At 36.8% G+C, this 19,561-nt stretch overlaps 1 protein-coding gene across 1 annotated transcript in view; it reads left to right on the forward strand.

The window, feature by feature from the left end:
* The window catches only part of ADAMTS19 (ADAM metallopeptidase with thrombospondin type 1 motif 19), a 137,384-nt gene that overhangs the window by 106,459 nt on the left and 11,364 nt on the right, over nucleotides 1–19,561 (forward strand). The window contains exons 17-21 of the mRNA XM_062513086.1: nucleotides 4,208–4,365; nucleotides 5,061–5,214; nucleotides 7,965–8,100; nucleotides 10,388–10,592; nucleotides 12,495–12,647. Coding sequence (XP_062369070.1) covers nucleotides 4,208–4,365; nucleotides 5,061–5,214; nucleotides 7,965–8,100; nucleotides 10,388–10,592; nucleotides 12,495–12,647 — 806 coding nt within the window. The remainder of the gene's footprint in view (nucleotides 1–4,207; nucleotides 4,366–5,060; nucleotides 5,215–7,964; nucleotides 8,101–10,387; nucleotides 10,593–12,494; nucleotides 12,648–19,561) is intronic.

Genomic DNA, 19,561 nt, shown 5'->3' on the forward strand with positions numbered 1-19,561 from the left:
TTTGTGCTGATCAGAAATGAGAGAAACTGTTCATTTTCAGCTGAACTAAAGAAGTGGATTAGCTGTGTCATTATTTTCAGATATGTGATCAGGCTACCTCAGGGGGATAGACCCCTCACATTTGCAGTGTAACACAGTGTGACATTGTAATTGCCAATGCTCTTATAGGCATCCAGCCTATAGATGTGTTGTGCTCCATACTGTGTGATGTCTTTTATGAAATGCTTCCTAGTTAAAAAAAGAAACATGTTGGGCCACATTTTGAGACAGGAGGGTGTGGGAAGGCAGATATTGTCTGAAAAATTTTGAATCCCTCATTTCTGACAATGTTAATAGTTTAAAAATACCTAGAACTAAATCTGTTCAATCTTTGCAGAGAGTGTAATTTCAGATTTCTAGGGAAGCCAGCTGAGAACCTAGCCACATCTCCCCTGCACCTCCCAGAGCAAAGCAGAGACCAGAGTCCACTGAGAATAAGCATGTTTTCCTTTCATGTATAGAGGACCTTAGGAAATGGTTGAGAGCCTATGGGTAAAAATTATGGGCCAGGCCAAAAAAGGAAGCTTCTTTGTTGAGGGTTACAACAAGCTGCCTGACCAAGCGGAGTCTGTTGGTGAAGTGCTTTTACTTCAGCTACAGGAATCATACTTCATGCTTGCAGTCTCTGATCTGGCTCAGGAATTTCAGTAACCTGATATCTGCTGGAAAAACAGCACACCAAGCTGTAAACAGTCCAGGAGACGCTTGGAGTATATTGAGAATAAGTTCTTAATCTAAATTATAGACCAGGGTAATAGTGTTCCTGGACACTGATGGTTGCTTCCCAACACAGATAACTATTTAGAGAATTTGGTGGCAGCCTAGACTGCAATGATCATGCCCTGCTGGAACTCATGATTTTTCGGGATATTGGCCAGGTGAAGACTAAGCCAGGACTTCATGTTAGTAAACTTTCAGTTGTCTAAGGAATTGATAGATGGTACCACCTTGGGTATACAGGAGCAAAACAGAACTGGCAGCTTTTAAAGATTCAGGACAATAGTTTTTAATAAAAATTAAGGATAATATTTTTTCATAGATTGCAAAAGTGTTTGATTATTCCACATACAAGAAATCGGGCAAGGAAGGCAGGAGAATAGCATGGGTGAGTAAGGACCTCCTGGTCAAACTAAAGTGTAAGAAGGGAATGCACAGACAATGGAACCAAGGACAGATATCCTGGGAAGTATATAGGGATGCTGCTCATATATGTGGGGATAAGGTCAGGAAAACTAGGACACAGGGCACGCATAGTGCTGATTTTGGCAAGGAATGGGGAGATTAATAAGAATTTCTACAGGTTTTTAGTCAGAAAGGGAATAGTAAAGAAAATATACATACCCATAACACACACTGAAAAATAAGACAGGAAAGACTTATGTCAGTGGACATGGAGAAGGCTGCAGTGCTTCAGGTTTTTTTACTCTGCTTCAGTGGTAAACACTTTTTCCACATCTTTTAAGTCCCTCAACATCAGGGCAGGGAATGGTGGAATGAAGTTCTTCCCATCATAGATCAGTTTTAAGACCACCCAAGGGATCTGCACACATGCAAATAAATGGAACCTAATGAGATGCATCCCGTGGCCCTGAGGGAACATGCTAATGTAGTTATCAAGCCACTCTCAAGTATATTTGAAAAATCATAGCAGCCCAGTGAAGTCTGCAGTGGTTGAAGAAAAGGGGCTATTGCACCAAATTTTAAGAGAATGGGATAATAAAGAGGACACTGGAAACTAGCAATCAGTCAGTGTTAGCCCTGCTGTTTTCAAAAATCACTTAAATCTCAAGTCTTAATGTTCTTAAGCTATATTGAAGAGACACCTGATCACTGAATAAAAGTGAAGCAATTACTTCTTTGACTAAAAATATCAGTGAATATAATTTCATTTAGAATTGAATTTTAGATATCTTTTACATTTTTCTGTAGAAAAGTAAGGGTCAGTCAAAATGGCATTACTTTGATACTTTCCTGGAAATATGACTATATTTTGGCCAAAGCAGAAAACAAAATTCACAAATTTAATATAGTAGAGTGATTTGTTCATATTCAAAAAAAAAAAACAAAACAAAAAAAAAAACAAAAAAAACCCAAAAACCAAAAAAATATGGTAGGTACTGAATTAACAAGTGGAGGACCAGAACCAGGGTGGTACTGTTGCTTCCCACTGATAAATGGGAGATGCAATAACTGAATTGTGATTTTTTACATCTGTCTGTCTGTGTAGCCTATCACACCACATTAAAATTGGAAGGGTATATAGGCCTGGTGAAGTAAATAAAAAATACATTGCACTTATCACCATCACTTAAATGCCATTGTTATGATAGTTGTTTTATGCTCTGTAATTAGTTGCTGTAATTAGTTGCCTTGGTTTAGCACTGAAATTGTGGTTGTGGTTACAGTTGCAATAGACTTTCCCACTCCCAAGTTTTCTTTGGGTGGCTTTTCAGTTGTAGGTGTATTGCTTGAATTACCTGAGACAAGATACTTTGTCTTCTGAATGCTCTTCCAATTTTGGGTTACTTTGGGCAGAGCAATCTCCTCTGTCAAAAGTTAAGAGGAATAGGAATATATGTGCAGTATGGAATAAAGCTCAGTGAACTTGCTTACAAAATGGGGTGTGACAGAGTGAAGAACAGAAGCTGCACTGCCTGAATCCAAGTCCAAATTCAAGGACATGCTTTCTGACTTTGTCTTAGACCAGTGACTCATGTGAGGAATCTGAAAGCAGAAAATGCAAGATCTGGCATATTTCTGTATTCTGAGCTGGGATTCCAGTTTCCTGCACATGTCTGCATGCTATGGCACATTCATTTTAAAGACCAGACAATGCTTTCTGCTGCTCTCTGGGAAGAGGATGCTGCTCCATCTGAGCAGCATGACCCGGCTGGACCTTGCATGTTTGAGTGTATTTTTTTAATTTCTTCAGAGAGAAGATGATTACACCCAACAGTTTGAATACTAAATATAACTTAATTACCATTAACAGTTGAATTCTTAAACTTAAAATACTGGGTTTTTTAATCTTGTAGGATCACTGGTTCTTTTTAGTACAAGACTGTTATGCAGTGTTAATGGATTTTATAGTCTTAACATCTATTACACAGTGGTGCAGTGGTATACATCAGTGGTGTCTTATTCAATTGGATTCCTGCCAGTCCTTGGGCCTGTTGCCATTGTTACCCATGGAAACAAAACATAACAGTATAAATATGAATAGGAGAGGACATGATTACAGGAGTGACTCACATTAACTTACAACTTTAAAAAGGGAAATTTTGGAACATGTGGAGGTTCTCTTACTACAATCTGATGCCAAACATCCAATTTCAATGGAGTCAAACATGTAAAACTTCTTGTACAGAAGGTGTCTTCAAGTCTATTTCACATGATTATTCACAACTGATTGGAATAAAATAAATAAAATTAAATTAAATATAAAACAACATAAAATTACAAATCATTTACAGAAGAATTATTCAATTTACTAGAGAAAACTAATGTAAAATCCTTTGTTCACAGTATATGGAATATATCCTACGTGGCTTGATCGTATTTTTAAATATAAATTTGGTCAGCATGACAAATGATTCAGCCAAAAAGAACAAGCTTCTTCTATTTGTTAGAAGCATGCAGTTATGTGGTGAAAGTTTATAAATTCTTATCACATTCTAAGGTGCAGAAAAGGCAAGTGTGGTTATTAGAGAGGGAAGAATTCTGAACTAGATTTATTTTATTTTTTTTTCTTAAGTTTTAGCCTAGTTCCACAAATCTTGAAGAGTCTCTTGTGAAAATTGTGTTTCCCATGCTTTTATGGATTATAGAAATGGCCACCCTGGGATCAGTTCCCTTTTCCATAAAGTAATTCACTGTTCAAATTATGAATTATGCTAGAGCCTGTCAGTCTTATTGGGCATTAAAACACTGATATTACCATCAAATAATGTTAAGTACACACAGTTTTGCCCGGCATTCCCTCCAGAAGGTGTATCTGAAGCACATACCAACTGAGGTTCATATACAGTAGGATCCATAAGTATCTTTGCAATCAGAGTTAGGTGAATTTCACTTGCTTTTTAAATTATCCAAACAGGAAGTGAGAGGAGAAGAAAATCACTACTGAACAGACAACTTTTATATTGGGCTTTTTTAATATAATTTGCAGCTCTTAGGGATGCTGGAAAACAGTCAATCAATAGTGATTGGAAGATAGAGCATTCTGGAACATTCAACATTGCTGGAACCACTGTCCATTATGTTCGGAGAGGTCTCTGGGAGAAAATATCAGCCAAAGGTCCCACAACATCTCCTTTACATTTACTGGTATGACAGTTCGGTTTTTTTTACTTGATTCCCATGGTATAGCATAGTAACTAATATTTTTTCCAGACTCCTTAAGAGAACAAGATTGATGTTAGATATACCTGCTTTTGTGTTTACATATATATCTACAAAAGTGGGAAGGAGGGGGTGGGGAGAGAGATGTCTGTCAGCCTGCTTGAAAAAAAATGCGTTTAAATCTAAGAGCAATCTTTATGTTGATGGGGCAGGATTGAAGGTTTCAGCATTCCCACAAATGTTATAAAAAGGTGATGTGCCAGGAAAGGAGAGATATTAAATTAATTTCAGGTAGTCTTAATCCTGGCTGACTATAGCACAGCATCACCTTTTCAAAAATGCAATCACCAAGTTCTCCATGAAGAAGTTGAATGTTGATGCATTTCAGTGTAGGAGAGGAAAATTTAATAAGGAAAGAAGCAGAGATGAGGGAGAAGTACTTCACAATTCAAATCCTTTAAACTGAAGGAATTTTTTTCATAAAGTGAAATATTTTTTCTCATTGGCTTGATTTGGATACTCTAATTAATTTCTTACAGCAAATCCATTAGGAGGGCTGAAAGGCAATTGAGCATCAAGACATTCTGTTGTGCTTTTCAAGGTGATCCACTTGGAGTTTGGAGTTTGTCTTCCATTGTGTCTGTGTATGTAGGAAGGTTTTCTATCTTTGCGTCTTGCAGGTGCTGCTCTTCCACGACCAGAGCTATGGTTTACACTATGAATACACAATCCCACTGGATCCTCTGCCTGAAAATCAGAGCTCTAAAGTACCAGAGCCCCTTTTCATGTGGACACATTCTACCTGGGAAGACTGTGATGCTGTATGTGGAGGAGGTAAAATAAAATAAACACATACACAAACAAACATGCATATATACCAAAAACAAATATGTGTATACAGTATGCATGTATATACACAGTGCAATATACAAATGTGTGTATGCAATATGAACCTATATGTATAAACACTATGTGTTTATATATAATTATGATTCTGATGGTTAGTTCTGTACACTTAATGCTAATATCCTCATTGTGGCTTGTAGATACAATGTAGATATTTGTCAGTCTCATGCCTTCTGATTGGATTAAAAATAATGTGATAGGTCTAGGAAAAGATTCAAACTTAAATATGAAGGGTAGCAAAAGATGGTAATGAAGGAACAAAATCTAGACTTAACAAGCAAATTCAAGACACAGTTTCCAAGAAGAAATACAAGTGCAACAGCTAGAACAAGAATAGAAAGTGCATTCCACTCTGTATTTGGAAATACTGAAGATAAATGATGTGTAAGAGACATTTCAAACCACAGAAAAGCTGAATCCCAGTCTCAGATCAAATAAGTACAGTTAGTAACATGAGTTGAGGATGATCCAGAAATATATGGAACAAATATTGCAATAGCAGATATTAGTATGCCAATGTGGTATTTTTCTTATGTTTACTATCCATAAATGTGATTTTAGAAGAACATAATATGATTGTGAAAACAAATATTGGAATATGCATGGTATTGATGTAACAAAAGTCTTTCAAACTGTATTCTATAGGATGTTGCTTAAAATTATAATTACACTTAAAAAACACTTCAGAGAGGTTTTTGTTTTTTTTTAAACAAGTGCAGTGTACAATGATCTGTTCATACCTTGTGCAATTAGTCAGACTGTGGACACTGTATTGATTTTTTATACCTGTCTTTCATGCTGACAACCTTGACAGTCATGGTTGTTCTGATCAATAGTTCAGAAAACTGCCCTGCACCTTGTGACTGAATAGGAAAGCCTGAAAATGCTTTTCTTTATCATAACATCAGCATAAAGAACACAGTGTTCTAGCTCCTGTGACTGTGTGAACAATCCTGGTGTCATGAAGGCTTGCTGTAGTTTTCATAAACATGCTTTTTGTGGTTTGGTAAGAAAGCTTCTTCCCTAGAAGGTATTTTATTCATGGTGCTAGTAGCTTCCTTTGATTCTTAATAGTGCACCCCTGTTTACTTGTGAAATCACGCTTTTTTATAGTTTCCTGATGCATTTTTAGAATAATTGTAATGCTACTAAAGTCTGTCATTTTTGCCCCAGATATTTCTAAATATTTCTATTATCTGCAGAAATCTTAAAATGCAGTAATTTATTCTACAGTAATGCTTAAATAAATATTTAAATGTTTTACTCTTATGTTTATCATTTTTTCTGTTGTAACTGGCCTTCATTTTATGTTATTGTGCAAAATAGCTGAGTTATTACAAAGTTCCCTAGAAGGTAAATATTCTGAAATACTACTGAAAAATTTTTCTTACGTTGGACAAAACTATTTTCACTTTTCTTTTACTTTATAGCTTAAATATCAAGCAATAATGAAATTAAAATACTGCAGCTTTTGCCCTAACTATTTGGGGTTAATATTTAACATCAATATTTTGATTAATCTGAATAAATAATATAACTGTTACCAATAGTTTTGCTTAAATACTCAAAGCATTTGTCAGGGTAAAACTATTGATGAAGCCATGTGGTTTTGTGTATATTTATACATGTAACTGGTCTGTGACCTCCAGTTTTGCAGAAAAGCTTTCTTTGCGTGGGAGAGAATGTGAATACATAGATGTATACATAAGTGCAGAAAGAATTGTCAAACATTTCAAACACTGTGATATGATAGATTAGTTGCATGTGCTCTCACGTACACAAGCGCTGTGAAAAATGTCAGCAGCGGTCATTTACATAATGTGCATTTATAACTTAACTGCTCCATCCACAGGCTCGTTTTTGACCTTTGGTGAGTGTTCATGCTTAAGCCTGCCCTGCTCATGCATGCAGCCCCTTCATCAGTAAACTTCCGGCAGAGAAAAAGTATCTATAAGAACAAATGGTTATGAGCCTATCTTCTTCTAACTGAAATCCTGAATTCAAGGATTGCTAGTTTTCTAAAATTCAGGCTCCAGTCTACTTGCAAGTTACTGCTTGTCCTTGGTATTACATTAAATTCTAATTTCTAATGCTTTCATATTCAAGAGTCACCAAGCTCCAGGCTACCCATCAGGACAAGGATTCTGTACAGAGCATGCACTGGATCTATGCAGCAGTATCCAGCTTCCCAAATGGTTTTCTGACCCTGCAGATCAGGTCATATGGCCTCTTTAGTGCATGGCAAAGAGTGCAGGCTCCCTGCTGAAGGATGCCTATGCTGATTCCCCTTATCTGAGTGCCAGCCACAATTTTTCATTTCTTTCTTCTTTTTATGTAGTAATTAGCAACCTTTGTAATTTTCTGCAAGCTTTGCCCAGTGCTGGGGTTTCAGTGGTTGAGAAAGAAAATTATTCCAGTAATAGTATAGATTTGGTCTATAACTAGTTGCAGGAGTAAAGCAGAAAAACTCTTGGTAAGTGGTGTGCAAAGACTAGGTTAGAAATTCACAATGTTCCCTAAGAGCTGTAGCATTTCTTTCAGGCTCCCTGCTAGCTTTGAATTTTTTACACAGATTTTGCAGTTCTTTTAGCCAAACTGCATATGAAATAGCTGTATCTGTGTCCTTAACAATTTGCATATTCTTAGTTTCCTCACACACCTGATACTTTTTTTTTTAGGTGAAAGAAAGACAACAGTCTCTTGCACAAAGATTATGAACAAGAATATCAGTCTTGTGGACAACAAGAAGTGTAAATATTTAACAAAACCTGAACCACAGATCCGCAAGTGCAACGAACAGCCCTGCCAGACAAGGTAATAGTGATTTGCATAAATTAAACTGTAATATCTAGATATAAAAAGTTTACAGTGGACTTCTGCCCAATGAATGGGCAGTTAATACAGTAAGTTATAATGCAAAATGTAGGGTAAACACAAATGCTGGAATTCTCCTGAGTTTTAATGAGAATCCTTAAGCATCATGCCTAAATCAATTCTTATTTAATAAAGCAGTTAATTCCTTTCTCAGGAAGTATTCTCACAGACTTATCTGTGCTACTAAACTGAAATTTAAATGCTGCTTATATAAAAACATATATGGGATTTAATCCAGTGGTCTTAATTAGTGATATGTTTTAGTATTTGGGCTTTTTTTAAACAAGGCTTAACATCTTTAAAGCTCTGATAAACTCTGGGTACCCTAAATAGTAAATAAATAAATAAAACCCTGTTAATCACTTTTTCTACATTTATGCAACTTGAAGTATAGCGAGCCTGCCCCTTGCTCCTCTCTTCCATCTCATCCCATGGGAGGAAAGTCCTTGTATGTGGATCAGTAAATAGGCTGAACCAGTCTCTGGTGGTTGAACACTGCAAGAGGCAGGAGGCAGCTCCATGTGCAGCCCGTACCAAGCAAAGCCCATCCACCACCCACTGGTGTCCCTGCTGCTGAACTGACAGCCTGCTGACCAGCCCAGCACAGGGGCCCATTTCAGAGTGTTGCCACTTGGCAGCTAATTATGACTTGAGGGGTGTCCTCAAGAATTGCATGTAATTATGTAAAGCAAGTTAGAGCAAGTCCACACCTTTCAAGGGAGGGGAGAGCAGCTAGCAAGAGCTGGCTAGCATCTCCAGGAGTAAGCACTGGGATCAGTCTGCTGCAGTCATCTGGAGGACAGGTAGATATCATTTTTAAACAAAATAATGCAAAATAAATTAAATGCAAATACTGTTCAAGAAAGTATGTAAAGTGAACTAGAAGACATAGTTCTTGGAAAGGATGAAGTACTGAAATTGATAAAATGCGAAGTATGATAAATTTTAAGTAAGACAAAACCCCTGATGTTCGGTCTTTCCCAAACTAGGGCATTACCCTTTGAAGGAATTATTTATACTGCATTATATGCATGTTTGAGAAGACTTTTATTTTATTTTATTTTATTTTATTTTATTTTATTTTATTAACATCATTGTTCACTTAATAGACAGAAATGGAATAATCTGATCTTTTTCTGAGGTGTTGTCTACCATAAATTCTCAATGTTCTGTGGTTTTTTTCAAATTTAAGTGAAAATTTTAAAGCTTTGCTAATTGATACTCAGAGACACTGTGCTGAGAAATGTAAAAAAATTAATGATCCAATTTTTGGTACACTGTAAGTGATCATTACAAAATATTATTAACTTTCAACAGAAATGTAACTAAAGTATACACTTACATAATACTTTTTGCTATTGGCATATGAAGAAATATCTTAAAGTCTATTTAATTATCTTGACAGGTCATGATCTATAAATTATATGTCTGTCTGGACAGATAACTAAAAACCTCTTAGTTAAATGTTTCATTTTCCTGCCATAAATGCATAACAGAAGGTTGAAACAAATTTCTTAAATCTCAGTTTCCTAAAAAATCTCCTTGAGAACTAAGTGTCCTTGAAAACTCTTGTGTACTGCATCAGGAGCAGAACTGTTTGATTTTTAAGGGCACATAGCCATAATCTGGATCTACAGAACATCTGGAGAAAATTATGTTCTAGAACAAGTGTTCTTCAGGTATGTGGGCTCTGCCAAACTACATCAGCCTTCCTTGCTGTTGTGATTTAAACCATGCATACTGTTAGGCCTTACTCTGAAGAACATGAGGAATTGTGAGCTTCTGTGCTTTTTCCAGGGCAATGAGTCTTTCACACTTGAGTAATTCTTTCTTGCAAGAGAGTGTTTTCAAGGGATGCTGGACTTTACATGTTTGACATACACTTGCCATAGGTAGATGTACTGAGAATAACAGGCAGGCTGATCAGGGATCTGTCATATTTAAAATGTATGTGTATTATGGAAATTGTCTAATTAGGATTATAATTAGAGAGAAGTACTTTGAAAACACAGGGGTAGTGGACTGGGGAAGAAATTTGCCTTAATACCATATGTAATGTAATATATGTTAGATTAATAAGTATTCCATTAGCAAAATGACAGTAAAACGAGGCTGAAAATATGCAAGAGTGTCTTGGGTGTATACACTGGTGAGCAAGAGAATAAGATGTGATGGTATTTTTCCCTTCCTGATTTCATATTATAGTATTGCCCATGTTTCTCTGCAGATGGATGATGACAGAATGGACACCATGCTCAAGGACATGTGGGAAAGGAACCCAGAACAGACAAGTAGCCTGCACACAGCAGCTCAGAAATGGGACCCTGATCAGAGCTAGGGAGAGGGACTGTCTGGGCCCAAAGCCTGCTTCTGCACAGCGCTGTGAAGGCCAGGACTGCATGACAGTGTGGGAGGCAGGAGTCTGGTCTGAGGTGCTGCATTTATTTATACAAATACTTCATAGTCATTGTTTGTGCCTTAGTATTTTTTTGGAAATAAGTTTTTTTCCATCATCAAGTGGCACAGCTCAGCCTAATGATTTTCATGGTCTTCATGCAATGTTTTGGCAAAGGGTTCAGAGGCTAGGAAGACCATCTGTATATAACTACTACATTTTGCCTAGTTAATGCAATGCAACAGTCTCTTCGGGCCAGTTTTCAAGCACATATAATCAAGTATATCCTGTCTCTAGTAGTGGGTAACCAGGGGCAAATAGAATTAAGACACCACTTATCAGCTACAAGACCTTGGGTTCCGAGTGGGAATATTTGGGATGTTCTTTTGTACCATGGGATATTGATCAGCAGATGGGTGATGCCATCCTGGTTCAGAGAGGTTTTGAGGGGAGTCTTTGGCAAAGAAAGACATTTTCTTCCCTTCCTCTTTATTTGCTTTTTTTCCAAAGCAGCAGCAATAGGCAAATGGGCTTGTACGTAACACAATTTCACTTATGTTGCATCCTGAAGGATTGATGTGAAATGCAATTATTATTCAAAAAGCTTTATTAAATTAAGACCTTTAGATGTGCTTTTCCATTTGGCTTTCTTCACCTTTGATTTCTTCTAAAATTAACTGACCATAGAGGAAGAAGAGTATTGCTCTCACTGCCATCTGGACAAGATGAAAGGGTTATTTGGAACTTCTCCCTTCATTGAAAGAATAAAGGCAGTTCTAATTACCTCTTATACTAGAAGCTGTGGTATGGATCCCTCCATGATCAAAATACAAATAGCAGCTTCTGAATGTAGTGCAGTCCCTTCTTTGAATTGCTCTACTCAGCAGAACTCCTTGATTCCCAAGCAAGAAAGAGCTAGCTGATAGGGAATGTTTTCAAAGATGAAAAGCAGATGCTAAGGTAGAGATAGGAGATACAAATACCAGCAATTTCTGGTGTGGCACAGAGTTTTATGATGCAAGGGCCAGTTGTGAGAAGCAAGGCATCCATTTACAGAGGTGAGAAAAAGAAATGCATGGATTGTTTAGTCATTTTGTTATCATTCAGAGATGAGAAATGAGAGAGCATATTTTTGTTGGAAGCAATAAATATTTTTTGAAGAGTGAGGTATTTCCCATGGTTATTCCTACTATCACCATTATATAGGAAGCTAGCCATTACTGCTTCCTGCAGTTATAATCAGCTTGGCAGAGAAGAGTTTAGAACTGCAAGCAGTGGGATGATCAAAAGCAGTGATAATGTTTTGAGAAGGAAATGGCATCATTTTTGGCTGTGTAAGTGGGAATGATGGAAAAAAAAACATAGATTAGGACCTTCTGAGCAACCTGAAAAGAGCTTTCACATGCTAAGTAGTGACTTTGAATTTTCAAGTTCAGTCTGGTTTCTTGCATGGTTTTGGAATATTTACTTTTCCATTCTACATTTTTTTCCTCCTCCCAAAAACGGCTGTTGGACACTAACAGAGCTTTTCTGAAGTTGCTTCCTATCTTATTCCTACAAATGTTATTTTGATTTTATTTCATTGTGCGTCCATTCAAAGAAGAAAGGCTGCCTAATATTTTTAATATAACATTTTGCATTCATTTAATCATAATTTTTCACATATTTTCTTATTCAAAAAGCCTATTTTTTCCTTAAGCAAGTAAGTTTTAATTTAATTTTAGCTAAAAAATGGATCAATTATCATTCTGTCCTATAAGGAATTTTTGTTCAGTTTTTCTTTTTTAATAAATATAGCACTGATGCAATTGAAGGTTGGAAGTTAGGAGATCACTGAAGCCATGAAATATTTATGCTGACTTGGCAAAAGTCATATAGAAGGGGATGAAATGGGGTAAGTGAATTTTGTAGAAATCTGAAAAACATTTTTTTCCAACAGTGCTCTGTAAAGTGTGGTAAGGGAGTACGGCATCGGACTGTGAGGTGCACTAATCCGCGCAAGAAATGTGTTTTGTCCACAAGACCTAAAGAGGCAGAGGACTGTGAGGACTATTCCAAATGCTATGTCTGGAGAATGGGAGACTGGTCAAAGGTGAGTAATCTGTGCCTCCCAGCATCAGCCGTTTCGCAAGTTGAGTTCTTAATAAGAATTACTCCTATCAAAAGTGTGCAGATGTCTCAGCAGAGGGAACAAAAAGGCTATAAACAATAACAACAACAACAAAACAGCCCTAATCTGTAGCAGCAGACTTCTGAGGGTTAGAAATGAGCCAATACATAAACTCTCATTCAACACATGTAAAGGGTCCCAGTTTATTTTTCTTTACAGTGTAGCCATCCTGACTGACTACGTCAAGCTCCCACTGTGTGGCTACTTCCTGCTGGGCTACACTGCAAGTATTGGTTTGCAGATTCTGACCCAGGCTTTCACCCAGCTCGACTTTGACTGCAGGCTCCAACAGCAGACTCTGACTCCATCAGACACAGACTGCCTTCATAGCAGATCTTTTACTGCAGCAACTCTCTTCCTTGTTTTACTCTTTGTGTCTCCCTGGATCATTCCTCCTTCCTCAAGGTCCTCTTTCTCCACACCCTCTGCTTCCAAGACCCTCTTGATAAGCCAACCCACCCCTTTTATCACACTTAACTTATTAGTCACAGCTGCGACCCAATAGGGGTAAAGCTGTTCCTCCTCTTTGGTAATTAGTACAGTAGTGATTTACCACGGGCAAGGTTGCCAGTAATCTCTTCTACACCTACACTAAACTGGTAGTCACAGTGAGCTTACAGTATAAATAAAAAATCAGGAATGTGAAGTAAGAGAGAGATAAATGTCCAACATAATGTAAATCTGTATAAACTTAATGGTGTCAGTAGGCAGGCAAGCAACTTCAGAAACTGTAGCCTGCTCCAGCCTTACAGTTTACAAAATTTTAATTTGTGTTTGCAGATTTTATTTGTAATTCCAATAAAGTACACCCTCTGGCCTTATACAGTAGCACATTTAGCCTATTAAATTTCCACATAAGCTATTTAGCATCTGGGAAGCATCTATTACTATTATTCTGTTATTATTTTTTTATTATTATGGATACTTGACATGACTGTCATTACATCATTCCCTTGGCATATGGGTTTTGAGAGGTGGATAAACAGGCCAAACAGTAACAAACAATATTGGTTAGATCTGTGATTGACCCTGAATATCTGATAGAGTTTTGGAATATCCAAAACATGCTGAAACTCTGAAATTGAATCTTGTCATGGTTTTCTCTTGCTGTACCACAGACCACACTTTAGCAGAAAGATTTTAATCTTTTTTAAAAATTTCTTTTGCTTCTCTTCATAACTTTGCACACAACACTTTTACTTTCAGCACCTAACATTATTGCAGCATTTTTTTAACTTGCTTGTATGGAGAAGTATTTAATGTATTTTTAGTTGTCTTTCATGTGATGTAGGAGCTGGAAACAAGGACTAAAGCCAGCAGTGTATGGCTAGCCAGCCTTCCAGGAATTAGCTGCAAGTACTCTGTGAGTATCTAGATACTTTAAAAGCACATAGTATAGCCATTATTTTTTAAACAACAGAAGCAACTAACTTTCAGTAGCAGTATTACTTTTACAAGAAGATGTGTTTGGCAATAATGTTTAGTATTTCCATTTCTCTACTACATACCTTCAGTTAAAACCTGTCTCATTTAGCAGGAGCACCAGTAGGAAGTAAACCATGGAGAAATTACCATCTGCTTTCTTAATTGAAGCAGTTACTCAAATTGAGATTGCTGAGGCTCTGTGGGTATGCTGAGACAGTTACACTGTGTTCCCAGTGCCCTCTGGAGAGAGGAACTTTATCCTCTCAGTACTTTTCACAATCAACCATGTCATACATGAGTATACAAAAACTTTTATCTTCCTATTTAAAATTTGCTGACAATTTTGTATTTTCTGCTCTCCTCCTAGAGTCAAAGCTGTAACACTCTCACCTAAAGAGTACTTTGAACTTAAGAATTAGGACATGAAGAAGTACGGAATTGGCAAAATGTTTTGAACAGTTAACATAGAGTCTGACTGTGACTTCTGCCGCAGAGATTTTCCAACATTTATACAAAATAAAGATACCTTGATTTCTCTACAGAGACACAAGTTCAATTTAAATTATATTTGGATGTCCATTTCTTTTCTCTGTTACTCTTCTGTTCCATTGAAGGAGTACATAGCAACATGAAGTCATTGCATACATGTTACTATGTCTGCAATGGTGAGAGCAAATGAAAAGCTCAGATAAATGTTAATCTTTGCTCTGTTTGTTTGTTCAGTGCAGTCTTCTGTCTTCATTGTTGTTACTCTTTAGGATTGTTCATGACATTGACAGAAGTCTGTTCCTTTGAGCAGAGCCAAGTTCTCTCTAGCTAATGCCAAGACTTGACTTGAAAAATTTACATGATGCTTCTCACACACTGAAACAAGCCTAATATCTTTACTCACTTCACTGTTTCTTTTGAACTCCTAAAACATAATTTTAAATTAAGCTTAAATTGCACTATTACTGAAAAGTTAGCATGATTATGGAGTACTGTAATGGAGTTGTTTTATTGATATAGTCACATAAAGATCAAATAGTTTTTGAGCTCTGTTTTAACAATGCCAAGATCAAAGAATATTTGACCAAAATTCCAAGCTCCAATAGATCATTAAATAATCCTTCTAAAACTCTTAATCTGAAAGAAGTCTGTACAACTGGCCTGTGTGCAACATTTAACTCTCTAACAGTGTTTAAGTTAGTACAATGGGTCAACATGCTAAATATTATTGTTCTTAACATCACTTGGGCTCAGTGCCCACCTTTGTGAGAAATATGGGTATGATGAGAAAGGCAGGAATAAAAGCTGAAACTGAGCTTCTGGAGCCAGTACTTAGCAACATTACCAATGACATTGTATTTTCCCAGCAAATGTTTTCCATGGAATATCCTACCTAACAATGTGTGAGTTACCTTCAAATGAGGAATGCTTACAGACCATAGCTATTTTAGCTAGGGCAAGGTGTTGTTAGCAAGTGTCCCTTGCTAAACTACCCTGCCCTACCCACTGGCTACCCATTTCAAAGCCATACAAGGACAGGATCATGCTCAGAGGCATTCATCGGCTGAGTATAAACAAATAGGCCGAGGAGAGGTGAAATGAAATGCATGTGAACTGCATGTTTACACATCTGCATGGCTTACTATAGAATACATCATTGTAGAAGTCATTTTCCAAAAAACTCTTAAATTTCAGCAACATAGCTCAAAGGGCGTGTCTAAGTTACGTTACTTTTTGTAGGAAACTGTACATTTTTTCTGCTATCAGACTCTTTGGAGCATTGTCAGAATAAATGAAGCATGAGAAGCTGGATGAATTATGGAACAGAGAATAATTTGGAAAGGGGGTATTGAAAATGGTAATTAAAACTTAAGTTTTTAATTGATATGGTATTATATCATTCAGCAAGGGAAAATAAGAACAAAAGACCAGACACCAAACTAGAATTTAGGAGCAGCAATTTGTAAGATGAAGAGATGTATATGTGTGTAGGAGACCAGAGAAGATAATGTGGCATTAAGTTGTAAAACAGATTGGAAAAAGCATGCATTCTGTACAAAGTAAAGATGGAGCAGCAGAATTTCTAAATAGTATCTATGTGTTAGACCAGAGATGCTGAGGAGTCAAATATGACATCTGGGGTAGTGGTCCCATCAGCTGGGATGAAGTTCACTTTGTCTTTAGCCTGAAGAAGAAAAAATGTGACGCAAAAGTTATTCTACTTTTTTTTTTTTCCACTGAGTCTGTAAGAGCACCTGAGGCAACTGTTTAGTTTTTAAACCAATGAATCCCAGAATTCATGGCCTTTTCAATATTATTTATTTCAGACAGTACATGCAGTGATCCATAGAAGGTGTGTCTGTGTGTGTGTAGGCAGCAGAAGTCAAGTCTCCAGCTGTTATGGGGAGACAGAGTCACAGAGAGATCTGCTAAGGGGTACAGAAAGCAGTGATAAGGATTGTTTACCTTCTGCTCCAATGAAAGAACGTGTGTAAATGGAGAGAAGGTAAATGCCCACAAACTTTTTTTGCTAACTATTCAAGAGCATGGGATGTTCCACCTTTGAATTGTGTGCTTAAATAATTAAACAACCTCTAAAATTCCACAGCAAACCAACTCAACTGATCTCCTCGAAATTAAAAAAAAAAAAAAGGATTATATTAATGTTATAATTTTACTGACAAGGAAATTATCCTTTTTTTTTTCCCTTAGATCCCCATCCAAAATTATTAAGCTGTTTTAGATTTTTGGAATGGAATAGTGCTGGCCTTGAGTCAAAATATAATACTATCAGTAGATTTATGGACAAAGAAATTATACTATGTGAAATAATAGAAGTTAAAACAATACTGTATTCAACTCAATAACTTCAATATTGATTTAAATATAGTCAATTTGAAGCAAATGAGGTATGTTATTGTTTCAGAAATGAAGCATGAGCAAATAATATGGAAGATGTCAATATAATTAAATTACATTGGGAGATTTTATACATTTCTAACCACTCCTGTAATATTAACAATATTAGCGTTTTCTCTTTCATATAAAGGGTTTTCTTAGATCGATATACTGTAGAATTTCAGCTGGAATAAATATAGTGTCATGATAGTTTCTAGAAAAACAAAACAAGACCACCCTTCATGATAGAAGAAACTACTAGTAAGACTGGAAAGGATTTTAAAAGTAGATATCACCTATTTTGGACACACAGAAAATCACATGTAAATGGGAAATTCTAGTATCTGTATCATGATTAGATCTACTAAGATACTAGTAGTTGTAAAACATGTAGTTGGTTTTCTGCTTCAAGCATCTTTAGGATAAGAAAGTTTGGGGGAATACCAAATTAGAATCAAAAGATAATTATGAGTGTTGTGTTGTTTCTCAAGTTCCATTATCTGTAACTGTGGTAATATTAGAAAATAATTAAGTTGTGTCATAATAGTTCCCATCAGGCCTAAACCTTCCTAGGACTCAGAGAAAAACAAAGCATGAACGAACAAGAACAAAATAAGCAAACAGCTCCTGCTGCAAGATGCTTGCTGTCTTACTTGACAAGTGACATGGTAATGGGAGAACTATATAATCAAATAAATAATAGAAGGAAAAGAAAGGAAAGAGAAGGAAAGAGAAGGAATGGAGGGAGGGAGGGAGGGAGTGAAAGAAAGAAAAGCAAGAAAGAAGGAAAGAAAAGCAAGAAAGCAAGAAAAGAAAGAAAGAAAGAAAGAAAGAAAGAAAGAAAGAAAGAAAGAAAGAAAGAAAGAAAGAAAGAAAGAAAGAAAGAAAGAAAAGAAAAAGAAAGAGAAAATAATTTTAAATCCACCTCATAATACATACTCTGTTTTTCCCAATGTGTCCTAGGAGAGAGTCTTAAGCAGAAGTTAGCACCTTTATACATTACCTTTTACATTTCCATCAAGAAGTGAACAGGTTTGTTCCCAAAATGACCTTAATGTGGAGTACAAAAGCTGACATAGTGCAGAGAGAAGGGTGCATATGCAGAAAACCAAACCTCATAGCTCGAAGAGGATGCCTGGAAGATGGCAGCATGTGTTGGAGGCAAATGCAGCCCTGTGCTTACATGTGTGTGTACAAGCACAGTCTTGCCTTACTATGTACAGCATGCTGGACAATGCCACCTGAAGGAGCAGTATGGGGAAGAAGGAGATTCACTTACACAGCCATTGCTGGGAGACACTCTTGTGTCTCCTACACTGCCTGACAGAGAAAGGAAAGAGTAACAATGATGGATTCAGGAATTGTACAAAATTGTTTCAGAGTCTGATGATTTTAAAAAGTGATTTCCAGGGAAGCAGGTTGAGGTGTCTTCTATAGAGACACTAAGCTGTAGTGAAAAAATTGACTTGCAAGTCACCTTCATAAACCTGAACACTTTGAGTAAGTCTCGGAAATTCCCAAAGAAAAGGAGATCTGAGATACGCTTGAACAAGCTAGTACTTTTTGAGCAAGTTTTTACTCCCAGACTGTATAAATGAAATTATAAAATGCTGCTAAAATAGACAATTCATAACATTATAAATAGTTTTGTTTTCTTTTACTTAAGCCCAGCAATATTTCAGAACAAAATATTGTTGCTATTAATATGCAGTCATTGACTTTGAACCTTTAGGCAGCCTTAAAAATTTTCTGCATTCTCCTTCCCACCAAATATTCTGTGGTTCTACCTACAGACTAAAACCTCTGCTATAAGCAAAGCAGTGGGGCTGCTATTTCTTGTACCAGCTTCTAGCACTCTTTGAAATTGACAAGTATGATTGACTGGGTGTAGTGATCCCTCAGAAGGCCAGATGAAGGAGAAAAGCTATGTCATGCAGCTACAATTGCACAAGTTATGGAGAGTAGCATTGTCAGCTTTCCATCACTTCCTTTGCCATTGCTGATGTCTTCCAAGGCATTCTAATGCAGTCCATACCCAAGCAGATACAAATTTCCAAACCTTTCTGCTTGTGAGTTTTACAGTGCCAGACCACGCATTACTGCTTCAGGGGATTTACATATTCACAACATTAATATAACAAATAATAAGTGAAGGAAGCCATTCTTGGGAATTGCTGCAGAGAAGCGATGTCCTATATCTACTATGTGCTTTCCCAGAAATGTCTGCCAATTTTTGTTGAGGGTGCTGGGATCTTTGAACAGTAGATCAAGAAAGAAATCTTAAAGGTGTAGGAATTTTCTGTCCCCTTGTGCTGAAAGATGAGATGACTGTCATGTTTGAACAGAGAACTTCTTCTGTAACTTGGGGGGAAAAAAAAGAGCTTATGACCTTTGGAAGACGGGGGAGGCAACTCTGGAGCACTCCAAGGATATTGTAAGGTTATGCAGGAAGAACATTAAAAGGGTCAAGACCCATCTAGAATTTCATTATCCTACTGCCATAAAAGACAACAGAAAATGGGTCT

This window comes from Cinclus cinclus, chromosome Z (assembly GCF_963662255.1).
Source record: "Cinclus cinclus chromosome Z, bCinCin1.1, whole genome shotgun sequence".
NCBI classification, from domain to species: Eukaryota; Metazoa; Chordata; class Aves; order Passeriformes; family Cinclidae; genus Cinclus; species Cinclus cinclus.